Here is a 27,068-nt window from a genome sequence, read left to right on the forward strand (position 1 = left end):
TAAGACCTGTATGATTAAACATAGCCAGTAAGTAATTACATAGCAAGCCAGTAATTGCTTTATTTTTTTCTAAAACCTCCTATCACTTAAAAACATTCATATACAGCAGATGTGAAAGTAACCACATCTATATAATATTAATGAAGTATTCTGTTGCTACTGTAGGTCCAAACGCTGTGGTTTTTTTCTTCCCCTCCTTCCAAATAGTTAAATTCAGTAAAGTTCAAAAAAGGGGATAAAGACAACCGACTGTAAAGACAACTGATTTCACAAATACTCCAAATCTAAATGGTATCTAGTAGTGGAGATACCTAGCGATAACATCCTGGAAACATTGTTCAGGCATAAAGCAAGGTCCTTGCAGTAATGCATAAAAAGGCGTTAAAGTTTGGGTTTATAGCGGGGAGCAATTCATGACCATGCAACCCTCTGAAAAGGAAAGGGAGAGGGATATGTTAGCGCGGAGTTTGGATTCTCCAAATCAGCTGGACTTCTGTAGGTGCTAAGCAGCTAACAGTGCTTTCCTACAAGGAACAATGTGGGAACACAGGAAACTGTGACATTTTTATACATGCAGCTCTAAAATTACAGACTCTGCAATAAAATACGATTAAGCAAACTGAATGTTTTAAAGGTTCATCTTTCTTTTACTATATCCTGTGGATTAAAAAAATCATGAAAACTACACGCATCAGAGTTATTTTCTCCAACCACGCATACCAAATTCTGCTTTATTGTGAACAACAGAGGCTGTGCTCCCAAGTAATTATCCTTCAGCTCTTTGTCCTAGAGGGGGAAGGCAAAGGGAAGAACTGTGAGATGCCCAGCCTGTCAGTGCTGGAGGAGGGCACGGAAAAAAAGAAGAAAATGCTGTCCCTCCATATTTCTCTCTCACACACAGAAGTTCTTGGGCTTAACTCTACTATCCTTTATTTCTAAAGTCAGACCACTGTGAAAATTACATTTTTATTTTCTGAAATAGTAAGTTTTATTAACTAGAGACTGACTTCTTTAGGATTAGTCACTGTATGAGTACGTAGAGATTCAGAAGTGCAGCGAAAGGTGGGATGGCAGTGCACTCCATCCTCAATTCTCATGATTTCAGGCACTCCCGAAGAGTAACCACATGCCTCAACTGCTTGAATTCCTTCCAGAGAGCTTTAAGGGGAAGTAGGCCGGTGGAGTGAATACACAAAGCAATCTTGACAGGATTCCACTCACAGTCAAATATAATCATTACTTGAGACTTTTCTGACAAAAAGCCCTGTTAGGTTCTTGATGTACAGCATGTGAGACTTACTTCTGTGTAGTCTAGGGAAGACTGCACTTCTCCTACCCTGAGTCATTCCTTTGGAAAAAATTCTGAGTAAGAGCAAGGAAAAAAAAAAAATCATTCTTACAGAAAACTGTAGAAAAGAAAACCATAGCCACAACTACAAGCCAGGAGTGTCTCATGGCAGTAAGAAGCACTCTCTGAATAAGCAAAAGGAAGAGAGAACCATTTTCTGTTCATTCTTAAGGGTGGCTTCATTTATTTTGAAATCATTTTAGATCTTAGATGGTGGATTATTGTCTCTTTCTAGTTAAGAAACTAAAATAGCTGATGTGCATTTTCAGAAAAAAAATTAAGGTTTCGAGATGAAATCATCCATACTGAAGAGGTAAAGGCCTGCAGTTTGAAGAACTACTTCCCCCACAAGAAAACCTACAGTCGTGTATGCAACAAGCAAGAGTAGACATTGGAAGAACAGAACAGGATCTCCAACAGAACTACACAAAGTTACCAGTGGACAATTAAAACCTAACAGAAGGGTGCTGAGCAGGTGAGACTGGTAACAGAAAATGATTAAAGCAGGGAGAAGCATCTGCTGAGGTGCTGCAGAATGTGTGGGCACAAAACCAGGCTTTCTTAACTTCAAGGATCTAGTAAAAGCAGCATGTAAAATTATATTTGGAGAGGACAAACTGAGAGGTGTTTAAAACTCCAGTGAGGACAGTGAGGCACTAAAGAACCTGAAGAGGTCAGAAATATGGCAGGAAATGAAATGGGATTCAACCTACAAAATTGCAACCTGGTTCATCTGGGGAGAAATAATCCAGAACACAAATATTAAATGACAAGGAGATACTTGCAAAGCAGTAAAATAAAACAAAACATTAAAAAAAAAACTCTTGGGGGGGAAATAGCAAGCAGAAAACTGGATATCAATTTGCAATGTGATATGGCAGTAAAACCAGCCAGCACAATTTTGGATGACTTGCAGAGCGCAGCTTGTCACAGAACAGGGATATGATGGTCCCTTTTCACACAATACTGATGGGAACTTACAGACTGGGGGGATTTCAGAGTAACTCAACAACAGCAATAGAAGAGTCTGGATAGACTAACGACAGCAGAATGTAAACCCGTAAAATCAAGTTCAGCAGCGACTGAAGACGGGAGGTAGGGCTAGCACTGAGGAAAAGCCAATGTCTACAGCCATTTAACAGTGCCACAGGAGTAAAATGGACAAGTTTGCTCAAAAGAAAACAGACCATTTGAGAGAACAGTTCATTATAAAGACCTGTTATCCCACTGGGAAAAAAGAGGATATGAAGGAAATCACACTGCCCAAGTAATTTACTGATTAGACCAATAAGTCAGCTGAACTGTCCTGTATGCAACATTTCCACATTTCCACAACACAGTGAATACTAGCCAGTAAATGTATTTTCTCTCTGGCTTCCAGGAAAATCTTAGGTAGGGCTTACCAGGAGAACAGCAACGTCTCGTTCCCCAGAGTCGTGGCCCATACATGACTGACATTACTGTAAAGACTCTTGAAGTCAGATCTAGATCAAGTCCAAGGTCAGGTCGGAATTTGGGACACATACAGAGGGTGTTAAAGTTCAAGCAATATTTATCTTTAAAACTTGAGAACCTGGAGAATATACTCTTTGCACCGTATTAGCTGAGTTGCTGTTCCATGCAAGTAGGTATATATTTTCTACTTCTTCTCAGTGTCACTGATACTCACGCTCTCAAGTCTACTGCTTTTGACCTTACAATTGAAATCATAGCAAACAGAGATGGGTGCATAAAGGGAAAAAAAAAAAAAATCGCCTGCCGTTGACATTGTCTCAAACTTTGCAACCTCACTGCACGTTTCCAAGTGATGGCAAGAAAAGTGGTGAACAAAAGAATAACTAGCACAAGCTGCTGCTTTCCAGGTGAAGTACATTTAAAAGAATCAAATATTTACATAAGCATTTTCTGTGACCATTAATGGCTCGCCAATCTCAAACTATTAACTAATACAGTCTAGTTCCCTGACAGAATTCATTAGAATTGGGTAGGTCATGAGGTTATCTCCTTCTAAGTTTCACATTCTGACTATCAGAAAAGAACACAAACGCTTGCAACAACCGTTCAAGAATAATCTTCAACTTGCACTGACCTGGCAGAAGCCTGAGAGAAAGCCATAATGCACTACTTGTGAAGTTAGACACACATCTAAATATAAATGTTCTTTACTTGTGCTGCACTAGGACTTAAAACACGTTTCTAGGAGAGAGCTTTCCAAGCATATCTAGAGACATAACAGCTTTCCTGTTTTGAACTGGTCTTTAAGACTTTTGGCAGTATATGACAAATATGGAAATAATCAGAACTCTTGTATGTGACACTAGAGTACTTGGAACACATAAAACCCACTCAAAAAAAAGGTATCAAGGCACAGACATTAACTGTTTATAAATTAGATGTATGCTGCATTGTCAACAACTATTTTATGCTCTCCTCTGCATTAAAATTTGAAAGTATTAAGGCAGCTTTATTCATAAATAACAAGCATAATAAATTACATTATTACATAATAAGTTATAAGATTAACCTTAAAAAAGTCCAGCCTAAAGTTAGAGTTAAAAAAATGTTTTCTTGTACTTTAAACACATCACTTCTGAAACTACCACCGTAAGCTATGAGCCATCGTCTGCAGCTCAGCCGCGTTAGTTTGGCTCCATTTTCCAAACACAGGGTTTGTGCTGGCTGCATGAGTCCCAATACAAATCAATACATTTTGAAGCCAAAAGAGACTTATGTCCATGTAGCCTGAGCACAGTAACACAAGCTACAGAGTCCTCCTCCGTGTTCTGTTCAATTCAGTGACTTTGCTGGAATTAGAACATGCCTTTTAGGAAAACCTACAACCTCAGTTAAAATTCCTCATCTCACTCAAAACTGATCCAACAGTTAAAGTCAAGCAGCTTAAACTCAGGGTTTTTTAAAAATTGAACCATGTAATTAGAGAACTGCAAGGGGCCTATAATTTACGGTTACGTATCATGCTATTTAAATGCAACTGTAATTAACTGGTTGACTCAACTTCGCACCAGTACTGGAAACTCACACATAGGCTGTCAGTCTCAAGATAAGGTCAAGATGGCTCTCGCCACGCTTACTAACTCACATCCTTCAGTTGTTCAAAACTACACTTGAGATCAGTTACTGCCATAAACTTATATTCATCAGGGTTAGCTGTTTTTGTGTACTTAGCTTGGAAGAGCCTACATGGCCCAGCATGCTTAAACAGAATATTCAACTGGAGCCAGCAGCTTGGGTTTGGAACACTGTTCTATTTTGATTCCAAACCACGCATATTTGAACGGTTAACAAATGCGGCAGGGGGATATTGGTACACAGCAGTCTAAAAAATGTACAAATCCTTTGTTGTTTTTTTTTTTTTTTTAATACGCCCGAAAGAACAATTTGGTTGCTTCATTATATAAGCACATTAAAAAAACCCTTACCAAAGAGGACATGAGTGCAAGGTTGCTTATAAGTGGTGGTATGTTTTTTGGGTTTTTTTCCCCTCCTACATTATCTACATATTCTCAAGTACGTTTGTTTATCTAAAATAAGTTTTGATCGGATTTTGTAGACTGGAGAAGTGTAAGTGAGAAAGGTTTTTCTTTTTGTTTGGGGTTTTTTTTTTTCCCCTTGCAGAAGGTTGCTGGGTTGGAAACTTTTTGCAGAGTGTACGTAAACACTAAAATAATTCCACAGTGCTTGTCTATGACAATAGTATTTCAGAATCTAGTGGAAGCAAAAATGTGGTTCAGCTCATCTGTCTTAACTTCATCCCTTAATTGACAGTTAACAAGTTAAAGGGAAATATGTCACACAGGCAAACACAAGCTAGAGATAAGGTTGGTTGGAGGCCCTCTCCCAGTTGCTATCTCGTTTGTCAGCTGTTGATAACATCATCACTACTGTGCATAGGCTGTCATGGAAGTATGTCAAAACATGAATTTTAAGTATACGAGTATCATGAAACAAACTATAATAAAAACACAGCTCAGCTGGTAAGACAACTAACAGTACAGCCAGGTGTGTTTCTCCCCACCTTTAAATAAATCAACCTGTACAGTCACAAAATGAAGACACATACACAACAAAACAGTAGATGTGTTTTCTCAGGGATGCACTTAAGAGTTCTCCTGTAATTTTATGCATATGTACTTATCAAATGGTAATCCTTGACCTCTTGGTTTCACAGATCAAGCTAAGTACCAAATACATAAGGCATACATGTAAACACTTCCATTTTCACAACGAAGTACACCTAGGTTCACTCTTCAAAGTTTCCTGCACCTCGCTCACACTTCATCAAGCTTATTGTTCTTTACTGAAACACTGATGGTAGACACTTCAGGACTCCAAGCGTGGCATAATAAAATACAGGAAATGGAAAAGCCAAATGGGAAAACAAAACAACCAGAAAACCCAACATTTTGCAAACATTTTTCTCTAAGCTTTCTGCCAATAATTTACTTAGGATTTTCTTTCACTTCTTCAGCACGCAGGATCTCACGTACATACAAGACGACTTCTTGGCATAGTGCTATCATATAAAGTAAACTCTTGGCCACAAAGAGTAAAAAGAGTCTTCTCTCAGAGCAGCCTTTTTAGAACTTAGCCCTTTCCCTCTTCCCCATTCATAGTCAGTGCTAATGAACATTCATTTACTTTAAACATAATCATTATTTTGTAGAGACCACATTATGCTAGTATCTGAACTCAGGAAGCAAGCCAAAGTATCCGTCCTGATGTGATGACACTTAACATCCACATACGTATGGGTAAACAGATAAGCATGTGGACATACATCCACGTTTTTTGCGAGAAAGAACTATTGTACAAAATGAAAATTAGAAGATAATGACTCTATATTGATGCCAGAACTCTTCAAACCTTTGAAGAATTGTTTTTCTACACAGCTAAAAGGAAGCTGGAGGTAGAGCAGGGAGAAGAACTCTTCCATTTCAACCCTGCATAAGGATTCCATGGTGGAAGTTTAATCTCATTATATATAGCCTTTTAAAAATTTTGCTTTAATCTAATGCTGTAGCTTAATAATTCCCATTTTACGTTGCAGCTTTTCCATGCAAATTTCACTTCTGTTACAGTATCAACAAATGCCATCTATTAAAGAAAAAGCAAATGGAATGAAACGGGCTACACCACTAATAATAGCTCATAGTAAACTTGATTAAATTATTGTTTCTTTGGGTAAGGAAAGACGATCAGATTAGAAACTGCAGCAGGTATTGCTATGCACTTTTACAGCATTATTGTTTGGAAATAGAAACTGCTTACTGACCTGGGGCCACTTAGAGTGGCAGTGTCCCTGACTGCCTGTGCAGTTTCCGATGCGAAATCCAGAGCCCCAGCCACAGGTTTGGTTACTGTGCCGACCAGCCCTTTCCCAAGGCCCGATATGAAACCGCTGACGCCTCCTTCAGTTTTCACACCTTCAACTGTTGAAGTTATTACACTTGTCAATCCTCCAATGATACCTAGCAAAGACAAGAACAGCAAGGTAGGACAGAAGTATTGCCTCCAGGAATGACAGAACCTTGTCACAGCTGATGCTGTCTGCCTAAATGATTTACTGTCAAGCTTGACAGAAATGTATGCTGCAGTTAATGTAATACAAAAACTGTTTCACAACTGATTACATTACAACTTTATACTTTGTATATGTAGTATACACACGCATGCGCACAGACAGTCATATCCCACAGAAAAATATTTAATTCATTATTAAATATGTTTATTTTTAAATGTGTCTATACTGTTTTATTTCCCAGCTGTATTTACACAAACAGTCCTCATCTATTCCTGAGATGAAGCGGTTACTTACAACGTGACAAAATTCTATTACCACAAAAGCTTATACAATTTGAGACAGAAAATCGAAAAGTGCATTTCTCCACCGGAAAAAGTCAAATATTTTAAACTGGCTTTGTGTGATTTTAACTGTGATGCTGCCAACAGACATTTCTGCGCACATTTCCGTTGCTGAGAATCTGAATGCTGTGAAGAAATCAAGAACCTACTGAGGCTTCAAAAGACTCGGAACAGTTCATGTCATCTGAGAACACGCTTTATAGAGTTCACATCTCCACAATTAGAGTATCACAATTTTTAGTCAGCTGGCTTAAGGACTCATTTAAAAATGCTTACCACCATTTGGCTCTTCAGCTTTCAGTAGCCAGGTACTCTTTTAAGGTCTGTAATCGAAGTACAGACCAGGCAGCATCTTAACTTTCAAACTCGAGAAGCACAAAAAATTTAAATCGCTTCTCTTGAGTAACTATAATTCATGGTTAATTCCTACATTTCAACAGATACGATTTAACAGTTATTTGCTTTTTTGAAAAAATGTAATGGCAAGCATTTAAAAACTCCACAGAATTAAACTAAAACAGTCCCGCTAGTTACTGGATCATACAAGACAATGAAGTCCTTTTATAATTGACTTTTCAGCAAAGACTGACACATTTCAGATTTCCTGCATTTCTACCAATATAATTTATATCAGCCTTTACAGCACACTGGTGAGAGAGAAACCTCTCTCATGACACATTTAAATACCTACAGTGTCTCTTTATGACAAAAGTCCAGCATATAGACTTCTGCTCAGCATAGAAAAGATTGTCATTTTAGTGAAAGCCAGATTATCTTTACGCAGGCTGCAACAGTTGCACTAAAAGACTGACATTTAAACAAACTGAGTCAAGATGATGCAAAATATAAATATTTGATTTAAACTTGGCTTATATTGATTTAACTTTCTTCAACAGATAAATCATGAACTAAATTGATGTGAGATTCTGGCCAAATTAAGACTTGTCCACTGCCTTTTACACAAATTCATTTCTCTAGTTCTTAGTAGACTTAAAAAAACCAAAACAAAACCACAAAATAACCCAACTGGTGAAATGTTACTTTAAACTGATGTACTGATTCTGAGGAAACTCAGGTTTCTGGAACTGAAAGCAAACATAAGAAAGCTACAACCCAACCATACTAATTTTTGTTTTAATGTCTGGCCCTCAGAAAGACTGTTTGCATGGGTATTTTATGACTCTACAACGAAACTGAAGTTTTGGATGACCTTTCTTTGAAATTTCATTTTAATTTGTGAAGAAGCTTTTACTTACAGTTACATGTGAAAAGACCTTATTCTTAAACATAGTTTCTGTCAACTTAAAAATCAAACAATCCCCCTACCCCGACCTGCAAGCATTCAAATTCAAATACAAAGCCTATGATAGCTCCGCTTCTCTGGCTTCAAATAATCACCCAAGAGTAATACAAACTGTTCTTTTCAATCTGATCATTACTTTTAGAGATAAATGAGTTAAAATTACAGCTAGGGGTTACCATGTGCAAGTCCATGGATTCCAGCTACAAGATGTTCTCCACTAGTTGCAGCGTGATATCGAATGTATTCTCGTTCGGTTTGATGTCTGTTATCCATCGTCTTTCCCAAACCATCTGACAAGGTCCCAGCAAACTGTAAGAGAGCAACCTTTTCTGTTATTAAAAGATCAAAAGGTGTTTCTCTTATGTAGATTTACTGAAGAAAATTCCTAGATTCTGTTTGTGAAATACAGATTTATACGACTCATTTTGTTCCACGTAGGCAGTCACACCAGCTTTTTTGCCACAAAGAAAGCTCTGAAGTACGTTAACCTGTGCTTTCCATTGGTGCAACTTAAATCCTGAGGCGACAGTCAAAAACCAAGTAGGTGCCCAACTGCAGTGGTCGAGCCAAAATAAATGAAGTCTGTGAAAGATGTACCAAAAGAAGTGCCAGTGACCCAACTGTAACCTTTCAAAAACTCACAAGAATGTTATTTAGATACAAAGCTTTTCTTCTGCAAAGATATGTGAAAAGCTTCAAGGCAAATATGCCTGTCATGAAACTAAAACATTTGCAAGAGTTAATTAAATTCTTTTTAGTAACACAGCATAGAAACGGCTCTACTGTGAACAGAGCTGGCGGGGGAGCTGTGCCATGTTCGTGGCAGCACATGGGGCGATCCGCTGAAAGATGGCTGTGTTGATAAGCGTCCACAGGTACTCCACGATGTAAAACAAAAGTCAAAGGGGAACCCTGAATGTGTTTGTGTGGAGCACTTTTACTCCTTACGCTTCCCTTCAACAGTGGGGGAAGACCCGAGACACACTCACAGATAAAAGAGGACATCTAAGTCCAAACAGGATTTGTTCTGAGAACTCTGACCATTACTGAGTACCAGTCAATGAAAAAGCACCAAATAAAAATGATCTGTTGTGATCTGTTGACCTTTAGTTTGATGTAATCAGATATAAAACAGAAGCTTGGCGGAGGGAGGGAGGCAAGAAAAGGAGGCAAAAACCCTGATACCTTACGTCGTATTCAGGGTTTTATTACAGAAAAGGACTCCTAGCAGGCATTTTCCTGGGATAACCTCCAAAAACTAGCTATTTTTTGGTTATGTGTAGTTGTTCATCTTCTGTACCTCCCTCAACTAGCATCAGCATTCTTACAATCTTCGCCTTTCAATAAATGAACTTTTTTCTTCCCCTCAAAAGAAAGATAATGTAATGCTTTGTTGTGTCTTAGACTAGGGCTGAGAAGTGTACCAGGTGCCACAGGAATGTCAGAGATACTCGGTGGCTGCAGCAACGGTGAAATCATTGCTGTCCTGCACGCTTACAGCTCCTCTATGACAAGTACTTCATTGTTTAAGAACTGTACATGGACACTGCCCTTTCCATTGCTCAGCTTAGCTTTGTTGCATGTATTATCTCCTTTGCATCCACATTAGTTATGTTAAAAAAGCCTATGCGATTCAAGTGTGCAGCAGAAGACAACTAAGACCTGGCGTGAAATGCTGATTCTAATACACTAAAGATTAAAGAAGAAACATACAAACAGTTAATTCATGTACTTGATGCAATGACCAAGTTCCCTTCCTTCTTCTGTCATTTTTTCCAAGACTGCATTTCTTTTTCACTAATGACATGATTTCCTAGTTTTAGATACTTCTTTCCAGCTCAAAGACAAACTAGTCCAGCGGCTCCAATTACCTAAACAAGTAGACTTTAACAACGTGAATGAAAATTAAATCCCATGACCCTTCTTGTGACTTGATCACATGGACACTAAACAGAGCATAGTGATCAGTGACTGAATTACTCCTGACCTCTTTGTGAACTTAAATGTAGATTTTTATTTTTTTTTTTTTTAAATTAGCCTAGAAATACAAACCAACCTGAAGCTATCTATTAACCGTGTTTCAGGTTGGGTTTTTTCCTGGACAAATACTTTGCTTTAAGAGGATTAGAGTAGTTGCTATAAAAATTAAAAGGCTCAATACGCCTTCAAAATTCAAACTTCATTAAGGCATCTGTCAAGGCCTGAAAATGATTTTTCAAGAACACATTTTGAAAGTTACCTCAGTGCATGATCGGACAACCAGCCAGCAGGAGTAAACCAACTTACTAATATTGATCAAAATTGGTAAGCACTCCTTACAACTTTGGCTTCCCCCCACCCTGTCCAAATGGGCCAGCTCCACTATACCAGCTTTCCCAGTAAAGACAATCCAGTCTTTCCTCAGATTTTCCTTCCTTTGTGAAGCACAATCTGACACCTAATAGTAACAATTCTGTTTTAGTGTATAGGAAGAATTTTAATGTAATAGTAAATTATTCTCTTTAAGGAGAAAAAAAGAAAAAAAAATTACATGCACACAGTTTAAAAGTCATACTCCATTAACTGTAAAACCAAAGTTAAACAGGGACTTTTTTGTTCGTGTTATTTAGAAAATAACACTGAATTACAGCTGTAAATAGAACAACTTAAGGATTCTAATGTACCAAATGTACCATGAAATGTTTCCATTTTGCCCTGACTCAGGTGACAAAATCTAAACTCAACACACATTCATTCCAGAACATGAACTTCATGCTGAATTACTTTTTGACACGCCTCCTCCCCTGCCTCCCCAGGTACTGTTTGTTTTCTGGCCTCATTTAGCAAAGACTGAAGCCAAACTTTTGTAGTCATCTGTACCATTTGTACCTAAAACAAGGGGTGACCTCAACAAGCACAAGTGAATAGGTCCCTTCTGAACAATTTCCAGCTGGGGACCATTGCAGCACTTTTCCTGCTCCGAGGTACAGAACGTAACGTGACCAAGGCTGCCAATCAGAGCTAAAATGCCAGTGAGAATAAAACAACTGCGACGTTTCACAGGCATCAGCAACTCACGTTAAGGTCTGCCAGGCAAGTGAGCCACTCACCATTTTCTGCTGTGAAGTTTAGACTCTTCTTTGCCATAAAGATTCAGACCGTAGTGTCAGCATTATCCCGATTCCTGATCTGAACCAGACCTACGTCATCTCTCATATTACCCAATACAGGTAATACCACGTGAGTGAAATAACTGCTGGGTATCAGAAATTTTTAACCATCCTTTTCTGTGCACCTCAGAAATACTTTCCCTGAAATGGTTTCTGAAGCCTGTTTCAGCAAACAGAATCGTATCTACCTATATAAAAAGGAAAAATAAAGATTTCTAACATAAAAAAAACCCCAACCAACCAACCAAACACAAACCTGCACAACACCTTATGCCCGGTCTGTGTAGATTATCATCACTGTATTAAGAAGTTATTTCAGGATCAGAAACTTGAGTAAGCATCACGAATTGAAGCAGTTTAAGTCCAGCTTAAACTTTAAAGGGAGATTTGAACAAGTTAAAGCACAAAAGCAGACTTGCCTGTTTCCCCCCCAATGTCTTGCTTTTAGATGCCTCCTTTGAGAAGTGCAATATTAGATACTGCGATTCAGATATTAAGACTTGTGGAAAAGCAGTGATGGTGGCTTATTGAGCTGTTAACCCGCTCATGCAGAAAATAGTCTCCAGATAAACAAAGGTGACAACAAAAGTGCGATCCACCCTTGGCTTCCTTAGCTTTTGTTAATAAGGTGTGACCTGATAACTTCAAAGCCTACTTAAGACCATGTAAATGCCAACATAACTGAATACAACAGTCTGTGGAACAAACATAAAATGAATCAAGGGACTTCTAAAAACCAGTCCCTTTCCTTCTCCATCCTAATTTTCATAAGGAGTTCTTTGTCTACTTGCCGATGGAAAAAAAAAAAGTAATAACTTGGTCTTTTATCTCTGCATTTTTCCCCATTTCAGATATCCTTCTCCTTGAAACAGAATTGCAACACATCAGTATCAGCTAAGGTAAGTTACCTGCTTCCTAACCAAAAGGCACCGAAGCGTTACTGAATGAAGCCAGTCTACACATTAGGTACGTGTAAGAAGCCGGGTATTTTACTTGTCAACCTGGCACCTCCAAACAAAGCAAAGTATGGGTCTTCCACACTACTAATTAAAAGGTCTGTCATTTCAGGTACTAAAAATATTTCAATTTATCAAATAATTTATTATTATTAATAAGTGAATAATAATAATTTTCCAAATCATTATTCAAATAATATTTATTAATATGCATTGTTTAATCCTCTGCCTTATTCATTCTGCCTGGACAGAAAAAGGAGCACCTCTCCAAAAAGTCATCTGAACATTCATTCTCCAAAAAGTCATCTGAACATTCATCCACCTTCACCCACAGATACCCTCTTTCTCCTCTGACTCTTTTTGTCCCTGAAGCAGATGGCACTTCCTGCATTTCCCCTCTACGGAGGGGAAATTTTGACCTTTTCTCCCAGGTCTACGTTCTACAGACACTTGATCCCTGGTTTTCATCCTACGCCGGTTCATGTATGATGTGAAGCTACCAACTGGTAATATACTGCAAGCAGAAAATATGACCCACTGCACTTCATTAACTTAAGCCTATGTGGTCTAACATAAACCAATCCTCCTGAGGAGGGTGAAATACGACAACTTTCACATGTCCCTCCAAATGCCAGGACATTATGCTACTGTGAACGCTATCTTTGGAACAACATGTAAACCACTCTCAGCACTTCCTGATTACTGAAAATGTTATTACACTCCCAAAAGCCTGGGGCACACTGGCTTTAGCTTCAAGATTCAAGATTTTAGCTTGTAGATTCAAGTACAGGTGATTCATTGTTTCTTGTTTTATGTTTACATAGTGTCACCTATCAATATTAACTACCTACCATGATCTGCAAAAGCAGTTGATATAGTATCTGTACAACAAAGTAATCTACTCGTGGTTTGGTGTGTTTGTTCGTCTTTCTTTTTCAAGGCCCAATAATTAAGGAAGTTTTGCCACAAAAACTTTTACCACTGACCACATATCCTTTGCTGTTTCAAGCAACGGAAGAAAACAAAAACACCCCTATACAGAGTTTGTGAATCAAAGCTGGTGCCAAACAATAAGGCTTATGGGGCACCAGGAGAATTCAAAGCACATGAAAACTAATTCTAGACTTTGTACTGCATGTTCCCTCTAAGCCAGATGCATGAAGCACACAGCATGGAAATAAGTTTTAAGTAATCTTTTAAAGTCTTTTTAAGCTCTTGGCACTGCCTGGTTCTCTAAGGACATCCCAAAAGGATAAATAGACAATTATGACTTTAGTCCAAACATTCCATTGTAATTCCAGCATCAGAGTATGGTACATTTACAAATATTATTGACTGAGCAAAGCAGAACATTCGAAGATGGAATTTTAAGGGAGAAAGTGATGAAATTAAATATAGGTCAGTTCTAACTTCTGTGCAAACCTCACAACAAACTGCATTTAAATTAGAAATCACAGGGTTTATTCAGTTCTCATCTTTGCTTGGCAGAACTCCTTTAAAAAGGAGTTCTTTGTTGAACTCCATTCAACTCTTGCCCCAAACCACCATCTTTCAAAGAAACCTTGAACACCACACACCAATGAGGTTCATACTTTTATCTCCAATAACAAAAGCTGGTTCTCGGAGACCAAAGCACAAATTTGAGTCTGTTATTTCAGCAAGGTAGAAGAGAGTATTTAACATTTATTTAAGTTAGAAAGTCTAATGTAAACTGTGAATTATGTCATCTTCAGTTCTCACACCCACTCTTACATTTTCCAAAACAGGAAAATCCCTAGTCATGATGATTAAAAGTCATTCCACAGTTTCAACAGTAACTCCCCTAAATATAATTAACTGTCCACGTGAAAGAGAAGAGCTGCTTATCGCAGGAAACAAAGGCTGTATAGGTAAAGAACAAACAGTGATTAACAGATTTCTGAATGTGAGTTCTGTTAAATACATTCTTCCTTACAGCCCTAAGCAGGACCACTGGTTTTGGAACTTTGTCCCCCCCCCCCCCCCCCCCCCCCCCCCCCGCTACGTCGACATTTACCTTCTTTCTGAGGTACTACCAACAGAAACAACAGGCATCACAGCACAGACGGCTTGAAAGGAATAAACATCTTCAATCAGTGCATACTGTGAACCTAACAGTAAAACCCTAATAAATACACATACAGTAAATATTAGCTGGAAAATACTGACACCCCTCTGCCCCGAAATATACATTCTTATACAGTACAAAATGTTTTACGCAGAACATTATTTTCACAAGTTTTAAAAAACACACTAATAAGCTGCCTTTTTAGCATGAAACGATGATTTGATTCTTTAGCTATTATCTAAATACATTTAAAAGAAATTGTCAACACATTTTATATATATGTAAAACAGCTGACATAAAACATAGCTATAAATTATATAATAAACTCAAGTAGATTGACAGCATTAGAAACTAGAGGCTACTTTCTTTTGAGTTGTTTTTGTTTTTTAAAAAACCCCGCATCCACTCCCTTCCCTGCTGAACAGAAGTTTTGGAAGTACTGTTCAGCCAAGTGATTAAATACAGTGGACTATGTCTAAACATTTAATACATAGCTGTAAGTTTAATCCCTTGTGGTTACTTGCCTTCTAGCAATATCATTAAAAATCACCTTTATTTTGTACATCTCTCCAACCTGTTACAGGTATTTTAGAGGAAGCCAATTTTTACGCTGACTTCCGACAGTAAAATACAGCAGTTCAAAATTAAGCATTTATTTTGCTATATGAAGGCAAAAATCTTCACGGTGTACGTGTCATAGGCTAAGCAGACATATACATGCTGCTAGGATTTGTTATGGTTAAAAAAAGTTTTAGAGCAGTTAGCCATCCTCAGATCTTGGTGTTATTCCTTTGAAAATGTAAAAATAAAAAAGACATGCAGTATTCTTGGATATACATAATGGCTAGGTGCAGTGGGACAGATAAACTTGTCTAGTAAATTCTTCAGCCTAAGTTTCCTTGCTTTTATTGCAATGCCTCAAGATTGAGATTTAATACATTTCTGTGACTTACCGTAACAGTAACTTTTAGAGCAGCTTCTTTACTAATCAATACATGCATTGTTATGGAATGGAAGCACTAGATACTCAATTTTACAGACTGGACATCAGTAAGCGGACAGACAATACAGCTTCCTCCTTTCGCATCACTGTGGTCAACTGTGCATTATACTTTGACTAAAAAAGGAAATGCTTTAAGTATTTGAAAAAATAGCAGGTGTTTATTTGTCAGATTTAAAAGTCCTAGCTATCTGAAGTTGTTCCACAAAATACTTTTACATGGCTTCTGTCAGTCCCTTAAGAATTACTCAGATACTTAAGCAGGACAGTTCGTGAATTCAGTTAAATTTATACCCTATGTACTTTTACACTTTCCTTTACACATTAATACATACCCAGGTCAACTGTTAAATACAGAAAGGATGGTCCAGGCCGAGCCCAAAACGCATTTATAACCAAGTCCAATTGCACAGAGAGAAATGGGTAATGGAACTATGAACAGAACTGACAGAGTCTTAATTTAGAAAATACTAAATCAGCAAAATGCTATAATCAGCTTCTCATTTTAAGAGACACGTCAACTTTGACCCTCCCTAAATTACTGACAACCGAGAGGAGGCATCGGCTTTTCCCACTGAACAAACATACGTTTCTTGAGATTCCGTGCAGCGTTCTCCACCCCTATTTATGTCACAGAAGCCAAGTAAAGGAGCTTTAATTAGCTCACATCCCATCGTTAACTGAGCTTCCTAATGCATCCTGACAAGGGCACGCTGGCCGGGCGATCTGTGGAGCCCCCCGATGCGGGGCCTGCCTGGCTGCCGGATGAGCCGGGTACCCGGGGCAGCCCCCGCCGGCTCCATCGCGCAGAGCCCGGCGGGTCGGGCCGCTTCCCCGGGGACCTCCCGGGAAGCTGCGCCAGCAGGTGCCCCTTGGCAATAGTTTTGTGTTACAGGGTTGAATGAGTGATCCCTGCAGGAACTGCCGGCTGTTTTCACAGACACAGAAGGCAGTCAAAAGTCCACAGCATGAACTTGGAATGACCCCAATTGCAGAGTCACTGGCGGGTTCATCTGGAGGACAACTGCGCTTTATTAAACAGCTAATACTCTTAACAGATAATTCCCCTCCCCCAACTTTAACTCTTACACAGCTTTTGGGTCTTCCTGTTTGTTTATTTTTTGGGAATGGAATCAGTTGCCCTCTTACACCCCCGTCCTGAAAAACCCCTCTATATACTGAAAACTTGAGGAAAAGCCTGAAGAGATCTAGTCCAGTTCCTTGAGTTAATATGTAACAACAGTGTGTTCAGAGGGCAGCAGACTAAGTTTGCTTTTTAACATCATCTTTACCAACTCTGTTGATTTTTATTTTCCTAGGGCATTTCCTTCGGGACAGCAGTCACCCTCCTTCCACTCACTTTCATCATCTGCCACGGTCACCTGTGACCACGCTTGGGATCTGAAAGCACCTCCTATTTAAAAACCCACAGGTTTTCTGTGCTCCATTAGATTTTTGAAGGAAACCGAATGCAAACACATTAATTCAGCCTGCCATCATGTGTGCAGTGTAAATAGCAAACAACTCTTTGAGGGATGACGTGGTTGGATCTGTTGAACTGATGCCAACCATCTATTGTTACAGCTTCAGAAGATACCTTGGCCATCTCCCGTGGGCATAAAAATATTGTTTTCCCTCCTCAGGGATACACAGCCAAGGAATTTCAAGTTTAAATCTGTACTATTTAACATACTCTACACAACTACAGAACTTTATATACACAGTAGGGAGGTGTAGTTAGCCTTTTGTCAAGACTGAAGTCATTAATTTCAAACCCACACCCCATTCTTTCTCCTTCAGATGCTAATTGTGATATATGGGATATATGTGCCTGTTCTCATGACATGCTAACCATTCAAAACTGGAGGTTAAGATCAAATTTCATTTCATCTCTACGATAAATGTTTATTTCTAATTTCACAGTTGGTGCTTTTGGCAACATTTTGCATACCACGTTTTAAATTCTCCTTTTTTCACTTAATTCCCCAATGAGTCAGCAAAACAGGAACATTGTATTTTATTCTGCAAGAAAATCAGCTGGTAAAACCCTTCAAAATAAAGCTCTAGAGCAGGTGTAAAACTTAAAGCTTTCTAACCCCCTTTTTCTTTTAATTGTCAAGATGGTCACTTGTAGATTTCTAAATACAGCTAAGCAGCTCACCGTTTGCAGTTGTTGCACTGTTGCAGGATTCTCACTGTTGACTGAATAATTTCTCCTGAAAAAGGCTCATTCAAAGCTACCACCAATGTGTCAGTTTGATTCTGAATGTGCACATTTAAGACATCAAGTCCAGATTAAAACACTTCTTCCCATAGAATACATCACCACTTTTGTTTGATGTTACCCATGCCCATTTCTCCACATAAAAATATGCTGTAGTCAAAGCAGGTTCACAAACACTTTGTGTAAGAAGCTTTGTAAAAGAAAGGCTGAATTTAACCTGAATTGCAAAGAAAACTTTCAACCAGGATGGTGGCCACACACATTTTATCCCATGGTACAAATGAAAAACAGGAAGAACAAAATAATGCTTCAAACTTCTCAAAGAGGATCCTTTATCCCAAAACCTCTTTCAAAGGTACTGATCACAGATACCAGATGTTCTGCACATAAAAAGTGACACTTTCTGTAGCTTTTGATTGTCACTAATTGGCCATAAAGCTTGCTGTCTTTTAAAACTACTAGGAAATGGGGAAATGGCCTCATCTATAATGCTCCTCCCACCACTGAAAAGTTCTGCCTGGGAATTTCAATTATTTGCCATCTCTCAATCTGCACATTTTCATACAGATTCTCACTGCTCGGCACTTGAACCTGCACATGAACTGCTAATCTCTGAATGAAATGCAAGTTAAACTGAAGATGACCTGCAGTGCCACCTGGATGCATTACCTGAACAAGCTGCAGTAGCCCCTACACAATACTGGGGAAGACACAAGGAGAAAAATCTTAAGATTACACTGAAGAAAACACAGGGAAAGCTACATTTGACCTGAACTGTATAAATAACTTCTACGAATAGAAAAAACTATTTATGGCAATTGCTGCTGGATCCCACAACCTCAATACCTAGCCTACCCTTGTAAAGGATGACTGTCAGCTTTCCCAAAGTAAACCCCAAATTCAAACCTGTAAGGTTGCCCAGAAAGACGACGTATTCCAGCCTTCCTCATTTTTATCCAGTATGAGAGTGCCAGCAATCATACACATTCTGCTGTTAATAGTTAAACAGATGAGTAGGGAGTTAAAAGAAAATTGTGAAAATATAGAATGGTAGGAAACTCAGAACCCAAATGCCACTATGATCTTTCTATGTTACCAGTTGATTATTTTGTTCAATACTCTCCTGAGGAAAACACCACCCTGTACTTCTTTCCCAGGCTTCACATACAAAGGCTTTTGTCAGAAGTTCCCTGTCACCAAGATATGATTTTTTTTTTTCAGCTACTTGAATTGCGTTTTGAGCTAATATTCCTAGAACTACTGAACCACAGTGTCTCCAAAGATGCGAGAATGCCAGTTGTTCTTGCTTCTGAATGGTATCAAGTAAGAGTGGTTGGTTACATAAACTAAGAAACTTTAAACAAAAGGGAACCATCAGCTTTGATTGCTTTAGAAACATTTCTGTCTGTTCCTGGGTAGAACCTGCTTAAATTGTACCTACCTTCTGTGCTCTGCTATATCCACTTATCTTATTTATTGCCAGTTTTGTTAAAGTTAACATTCATACAAGTCAAACACTTGTTCATGATTTGTTTTTAAATAATCCCTTTATTACTTCCTCTTCATTTTCCATTCAGTTATCTTTATTTTTCTGTCACTGCCAACCACTTGAGATTCTGCTTTGATTTACCTTACAATGAGGGTTAAAACTCCTGTTTCCCTTTGTGTTGCTTTCATGCTCCTTTTCTACAAATGCCTCCATGTCAAACACTCACCTGGAACAATATTCGTATCCTTACTAGTCTTACAGTTTTCTTACCTGGTTCCAACACCCTACCTCTTTTCCTATCTCTATTAAGCACTTCAACACCCCTGCAATCACTCTGAACTGAATTAAAATAAATATATGGAATGAAAGTCCAGGGCAGAAGTTCATTTGTGCCTCTTCCTCAGCCATAAAAGAAAACAATCACCCACCATACAATTTGTTGCAACTCCTCTATACGTAAGTTTTGGCATCTCAAGTGCCTGCTCCCAAGCTTAAGGAACCCTGCCTCTGGGAACTCTGCAAGCTTCCACAAAAACCTAACAAGGAAATGCGGCTGTGGCTGATGGTTTACCTTTCCTTAAGAAGCCTAATTAAATTTCTCACTGGAAATGTCAAAGTTCAATATGAAAATTAAGCTCTTTCAAGAAGTTCATTAAATTAGTTTTTTCGGGAGGAAGGGAGGGACACAACAATTATTTCCATCCAATATATCTATCTATCTATCTATCTATATCTCCAGAAACTAAGCCTAGCTGCAGAGTCATAACAACTACATTACTATGTGCTCATAATTCATAAAAGATAACAGAATTCCTTGTAAGGGTTGAAAGAATCAGACAAATTCAATACAGTATTGACAAGCTGATTAATCTTTGCAATCTTTTACTACCAGGAATTTCATTACGTCAGCACACCACCTCTTTGCCAGTAATATACAACCACGCTTAATTTTCCATTTGGAGAACACAAGCTACAGAACAGTTTTGTTCAGATGCTAATTCACTGTTCAGTATTAATTTCTAATCGGAACACCTCTGAAACAGGAATAATTTAAGATTTAGTACTATCATGCCTAACGGGGGAAATAAAGTGTGGATGCCAAGAATGCAAGACGTTTCTATGCATATGGCAACTATAGAAGTCTCCATTCAGAGGGAATGAAATTCCCTCAGGTGTCTATATTTAGGATCAAAGAACTTTTTAAAATACAGAACTTAGAGTCTCCAAGGGATAAAAACTACAAAACTGTCTGTAGTGAACTTTATTTAACCTAAGGTTTTGTGCCAACTTAAATACACTGCAGCTCTCCACTTGAAAGAAGGCATTACCCACTGCGTGTTCTGAAATGCATGGAAAAGCCATTACAGGGATAATCAACACAACTATAAAATAGAAAAGCAATAAAATGACAAAACCAGATACAACTCAAATAGCTTACTTTTCAATTCAGTCAAGCAGTGTTACTTTTAAAGTGATGATTATAGTATTAAAGTTTGTTTATCTATCTACTCACACCTTAAAAGCTAACTCATCTTAAAATCTAGGCTAGATTTTTATTTAAGACACTTTCAAAGTCAGGTAGTCAGAACAACCAAAATGGCTATTATCAGTTTCTATGCAGAACACGGGCTCATCTAGTTTGGGCTGCATTAGTTACCAGCTCCACAGAGTAAGCTGCAAAGATGAGGACCTCTGTGGCATAGCTAATTCAGGTGAAAATTTATTCAGTGAAAATATACTTTAACATACTTTCCCTACAGAGAGCACCAATAGCAAGATGAAAATGATCTATTGTTTCAGTCATGTTTTTCTTGAGTAATTGGAATTATTTTTTTCCCCCCACATTTTTTTCTTTACCAAAACTTTACATATCCGAGACAGGATCATAAGGCATATACATGGTAGAGTAGAAAGGAGTAAAAGACAAAGTTCTACGCTGTACCATGTACATAATACGTCACAAATTGTACTTGAAATGTTAACTTTTTTCATCCTATGGACATTATTGGTTTAGTTTTCTAGCAGATTTAGATGCCTAAAAGCAGTGCAAGATACAGGAAATTCAGCCTTTTTTACCATTGTCTTCTACGTAGCAGAATTAAGATCCATCCTTTGGAAGGAGGATTAATCAAGGAGTTCCATGATGGACTATTAAGCCCTCCTAAAGGATATAATTCTCTCCTTGTTCTGAAAGGACAAATACATAATCCATATAAAAAGTTTTTAAAAGGAAACTGTGTGAGACTTGCATCACAGACATTTCGGATGTATCAAGGAGAAGGAAAAAAATACCTGGGAAGACAGATAAATAGTACATGGAGTGATTTTCAAAGGTATAAATGGGAAGCAGGCACTCAGCTCCTGTTGAATTTTGAAAGGAGTTCAGCATCCAACTGCCCTTCTGCCTTTGAAAACCCTCCTTCACAAAACCCTTGGTTACAAATGACTCCAAAGTTCAAAGAATGACCTTGCCCTTGTGGGAAACGTAGGAAGGCTCGTGCCTTTTAAAGAAAGATTTATGAGACTGTTGCTGCAGATGTGACTGCAGTGAGGAAACAACACTTTATAGAAAGGAAACTCTAAAGAAACATACTCTATTGGGTGGAGTGGATGGGTCACAAGAGACTAGAACCATGAGTAGAAAGTATGGACAAAAATACTTATTTGCACAGATGGATACTGCCTTACAGAAGCTCAGTAAGTCTTCTACCAGATTGCTTGGATAAGCTTGTATTTGCAGTGCTGATAATCACAGAATCACCTAGGATGGGATCAAGACAGGAATATCAACAACATGGTGTTTTGTTTGAATTTCGTGAAATTGTCCAAAATGGGCTAATGCTGGCAACAAGATAATTATGATAGAGGAGGTGTATGTCATCTTTCCTCATGGTTCAACTATCTGGGTTAGATATGCTCACAGCTATGCACTTGGTGATGGACTGGGGATCTCCATGGCAGTTTAACTAGGTTTATAACATTAGTCTTGAGCTATCTGTAATTATGCAAACTCTACATTCCACCTTTCTCATCTTCTGAATTACCTTTTCCCACTAATGTGGGGGAAAAAGTACATTTCCTTGTATACAAATGAGTGGAATAGGTTGTGAAAGGATGAATCATGATAATGTACATGTACAAACCTACCAGTTTGGAAAATAAAAATAATAGGAAGGAAAGAATTTTCACAAAAACAAATTTTAACAACATGGCCTTATGTGAAGAAAGCATTATTCCAATTCTACCCATGATCACAAAATTCACGTACAGTACATGTTTACACACCATGTATGTAATGAAAAATATTTCAAAGGTTTTTTTATCCAAGCGAACATAATATTTATTCAGTATCAAGCACAGTATCGACCATGATCAAAACCACCTCCTATTTTTGGCTGCTATGTCAGATCATACCTCTCTCAGGCACTAAAGACAGTTGTTTTCACTGATAACACCGATATAATTGAACTCTCTCAATAGTTATCAGAAGAAGAAAAGAATGTTCACCATGCAGAGACTTTGGAATTACACTAAAGATAAATGTGTAGCAATCTAGGAATTCCTTAGTTTGTTGCTATGTGGCATAGAAAAAGAAAAAACAAACTCAAGAATTAGCATAATAATTGATATTCACATCAGCTTAATCACTTTCCAAAAATAAAAGTTAATTCCTGTTATACGAAATAAACCCTTAAATACTCCAAATTCCTATAACGTGCTCTCTCTATATATATTTTGTATACATAATAAAACTTTGTTCATTCGCATGTAGGAGATGACACCACACTTGAGCAACATTTTAGTTCTCACTCTAGTTAACTACTGTATTCAATCTGCAAAATATACGTATTATCTATCATAAGGCCTTGAGTGGTTTCACTGACTCCTGCAGGGTTTCTAGCGTCCCTGAAGTGTATATATAAAGCGTTTAAAAAAAAAAAAACCCTACACTTCAAACACAATTTTTACAAAACAAATAGGACATAAAGCAATTTAGAGATGGTCAATAATTCTATTTGACTTGTTTCCTGACTGTTTTTTGCTTATTGTTCTAGCAAACTTTAATATCATAGTTATTACCTTTGCAGCAGAGTTTGACACTCCATGTGTGACATTTCTTATGAGACCACCAACATTGCCATACTTTATAAGTCCAGTAACGCCTTCTGAAACATCATTCAATAGACCCATAGGGTTGCCAAGGAAATCCACAGAACCTAGAATCCTTGCTGCCTGACTAAGCAGCTCCTGTAAAATCAACAGGAAGAATGAAATATCACTTACGGATCATGTTAACACCAGCAAGGTTCATTAAAAGAAAAAAAAAAAGTCCCACCTACACCAAAAGCATATACAAAACCAGACAGTTTTACTGAAGAAATGAACAATTTTAGTGAAGAAATGAACACACAAATACCGGTAAGATCAACAATAGTTTCATCTTAAAATGCAGTGTACTCTGAGAAGCATTGTGATGCTATTTCTCCGTATACCAAAGCAGCAATACAGCACTAACACTTAAGTAAATAATAAAGAAAGAGTTCCCACACCCTCAGTAGAGAACTCATCAATCAAGAGAAGTTCGGCCTTCGTCACAATAAAATCTGTATGACACTTACCTCTTGGAAGTGTTTCAGAATGTCATTAATGATAAATTCCCGAGTTTCATATGGATGGACCCTAGTGAAAGGATCCAGATTAATCACAGCATCTTCAAATCGGATTAGAGGAAATCCCAGTGTGCTTTTCAATGCCTAATTAAATAAAAGATATTACTACTTTTAATTTTTCTCTCTACTTCTCATTCGCAGCACCCAAATGAATTAATCTTTAAGTGGGTAACAAACCAAAATTATCTGAAGCTGCTGGAGTAGTTTACCACTGCCATGCAGACACTTTGATATAGAGGGCCATCACTACATAAACCTTTTACTTGTAAGCATGATCAATTATTAGAACTGCATTTCTTGAGTAACTAGGTAGTCATTAAACACTCTTCCTGATGCAATCTGTTTCCTACACTTGATAGGAATATTTCAAAACAAAATGTATTTAATATTCCATGCTTACACTTTGCTATAACTGCTCTAATATCCAATCAAAACAAACCCTAAATGAATTTCCTTGATACGTAGTGAAGATAAAACTGGGTATTTTCCACCCTGCTGAAGTTCTATGAATGGATTAAGTGTCAGGATGAGCTGGAATAACATACATAATTTCCTGCAAGCCTGAGGCTCATTTCTTAACATCATTCAGTGTACTGCATTTCTTTAAACCAGCTTTTTCAATTATTTTCAAGGAAGAAAACTGAGACAATAATTAGCCCATAGGCCATCTGTAACCTGTACAAGCTATACATAAAAAAACCATACTTAAAGTGGGCAACCTATGCATCTATACATACACACACAAAAATAAAATAATTTTGGAAAAATTAACAAGAAAACTAATCTTTTAAGAAAGAAAGAGAGCGCTTCTATTTCAGATCCTGATAATGGCATCTGCACAGTCACCAACATCAGAAAATCTGAAGAAGGCAAGAAGCCCGATACTCATGTTGTATCTTTCTAGATTAATCACTAAAGCATGCTTGGTAGTAAGTAATATGAGTTTTTCTGCCATCTGCAGGCAATTAAGGTAAATTACAGGTCTGATTTAAGTTTGCAAGTAAGAAAGGACCTATTTATTTTTTCAGTAAATGGATGACTAACTAGAGTAGTCTTCATTATTCACTTGGGTAGGAAGTAATTTCCTGTTTAACTATCAGATATTATATAAGGCAACTTTGTTAATACTGGTACCTAATAAAAATAATCTGTCTACACCAAATTACCAGACAGCAATGTCCAAGCCAGAAACATTAGAGGTAGGTAGAAAAACTTCTACAAAGGCTCTACTGTGATTACTCTCTCCCTCCTACCCTGAACTCTCCTGTGCTACAAAACTGAATGGAACTCTTTCTGTGAAAGTTAATATACAGAATACAGTGTGTGACTGTTATCATTAGGGGGGGGGGAAATGTATACGCCAAGTTTTCTCTTGGGAACAATGCTGGCGGCTGCCAAGACATATCCATCTGCAATCATATACCAAAGGTGGTAAGAAATCCAAACAGAACAGTGCACATTACTAGTTTCTTAAAGGCACTCATCACTAACACTGTTTTCTCTAAGTTTGAGATAATCGGATGATAAACATTTTCGTGTTGAAGCTAAAGTGCAAACACATTCAAGACATTGCTGATGTTGCTGAATGGTAAGGAATATTCCAGCTAGCTATTGAATTGTCCTCTTTTGGACAAGGAATTGGTAAAAGCAATACAAGAATACAGGACTGATGATATGCTGGGTCATCTTGGTAAGACTCCATGATATACACCCATTCCACAAAACTAAACTTCCTTAAAAGCTTGCATATATGCCCATAATATCAAGGGCACAAAAAAGCCTGGTCAATGTCTCAATTTTGGTTTTTGAACACACAAATTGAATAGGCAGCAGCTCAGTTCCTCCACAGTGGGGAGGGTTTTTTATGGTTGGTTTGGTTGGTTTTGTTTCAACTCCCCCATCTTGGAGGAAATTAGTTGTATTAGCTCAGAGGGAACTGAAATATTGCTGACTGTTGCTGCCTTATTATGTCCAGAAAGGTCCCAACACACAAGTTGGGAACACTGGACGAGACTATCTTCTTGCTATAATTTGGAATCCCTGGTTCACTTGAACGACTGTGCCACAACATGTATTACCACATGAAAAGGACCAGATTTTCTACCTAAGTCCATACTCAATCTGAATTCACTTTAATATTCAACCAAATTGCACAGTGCTCATGCAAACCCTCCAGTTCGAGTGAGACAACCTTTTTTGGATGAAAACACTCAGAGTTGTCCTGTATTTCTGCTCCCTAAGTTAAGTAACTTCTGACTTTTCTTCACCCTCACCTCAGCCCTCCCATATGATAGTCATTCCCTTTAAGCCTCTTTACCATTAATGTAACTAAGATCCTTTGTAAAGTAGTGAGTTAGTAGGTGAAGTTGGCTGTGCTTCAACTGAAATTACAAAAAATGAAAGAATATTACAGAAGAGACTGGAAACTATGCAAATTAAACAACAGAAGTTATTGGAACTTCTATCATTTGTAACTTAAACAACGGAAGAGTAAATGGAAATTAATAGTAGTAAGTTAAAGCTTCTGTTCCCTTTTCCTCCTACAATACAATCTCTTTACTTGGAAGCACACTCTGTGAATGCATTGATGTACCTTGAGATCCAAAGGTAGCTTGTTGGAAGTGAAGACACTCAACTTTATTTGAGGCACACTAATTTTCAGATTTTCAAAGTAGTATCGCTTTTGTCCTCCACCTTGTTCAACAACCTTTTCATGTAGGTTTTCATCATACTTTTCAACTTCTGCATCCAGACAAAACACAGGAATCAGAATAGATGATATATAAATAAAATATGGGGTTATGAATGCATACTCTGTAAAGAGTTAATAGTTTCTCTGTACAAATAAAAAGTATGTGCGACTGCTAGTGTAGCCAGCAAAATTACTCATGCCTTGTGACATGAAGTTGACCTTTGAGGTTCAAGAATTTTTTTTTCAGATCTGCCTGCATCTCTAAAAC

At 37.9% G+C, this 27,068-nt stretch overlaps 1 protein-coding gene across 6 annotated transcripts in view; it reads right to left on the reverse strand.

The window, feature by feature from the left end:
• The window catches only part of VPS13D (vacuolar protein sorting 13 homolog D), a 111,721-nt gene that overhangs the window by 18,813 nt on the left and 65,840 nt on the right, over positions 1-27,068 (reverse strand). For all 6 annotated transcript variants that reach the window (XM_075520736.1, XM_075520733.1, XM_075520737.1 and 3 more), the window contains 5 exons: positions 26,702-26,850; positions 24,058-24,192; positions 23,519-23,686; positions 8,711-8,843; positions 6,642-6,837 (listed from right to left, as the gene is read on the reverse strand). In XM_075520736.1, coding sequence (XP_075376851.1) covers positions 6,642-6,837; positions 8,711-8,843; positions 23,519-23,686; positions 24,058-24,192; positions 26,702-26,850 — 781 coding nt within the window. The remainder of the gene's footprint in view (positions 1-6,641; positions 6,838-8,710; positions 8,844-23,518; positions 23,687-24,057; positions 24,193-26,701; positions 26,851-27,068) is intronic.

This window comes from Mycteria americana, chromosome 18 (assembly GCF_035582795.1).
Source record: "Mycteria americana isolate JAX WOST 10 ecotype Jacksonville Zoo and Gardens chromosome 18, USCA_MyAme_1.0, whole genome shotgun sequence".
Taxonomy (NCBI): domain Eukaryota; kingdom Metazoa; phylum Chordata; class Aves; order Ciconiiformes; family Ciconiidae; genus Mycteria; species Mycteria americana.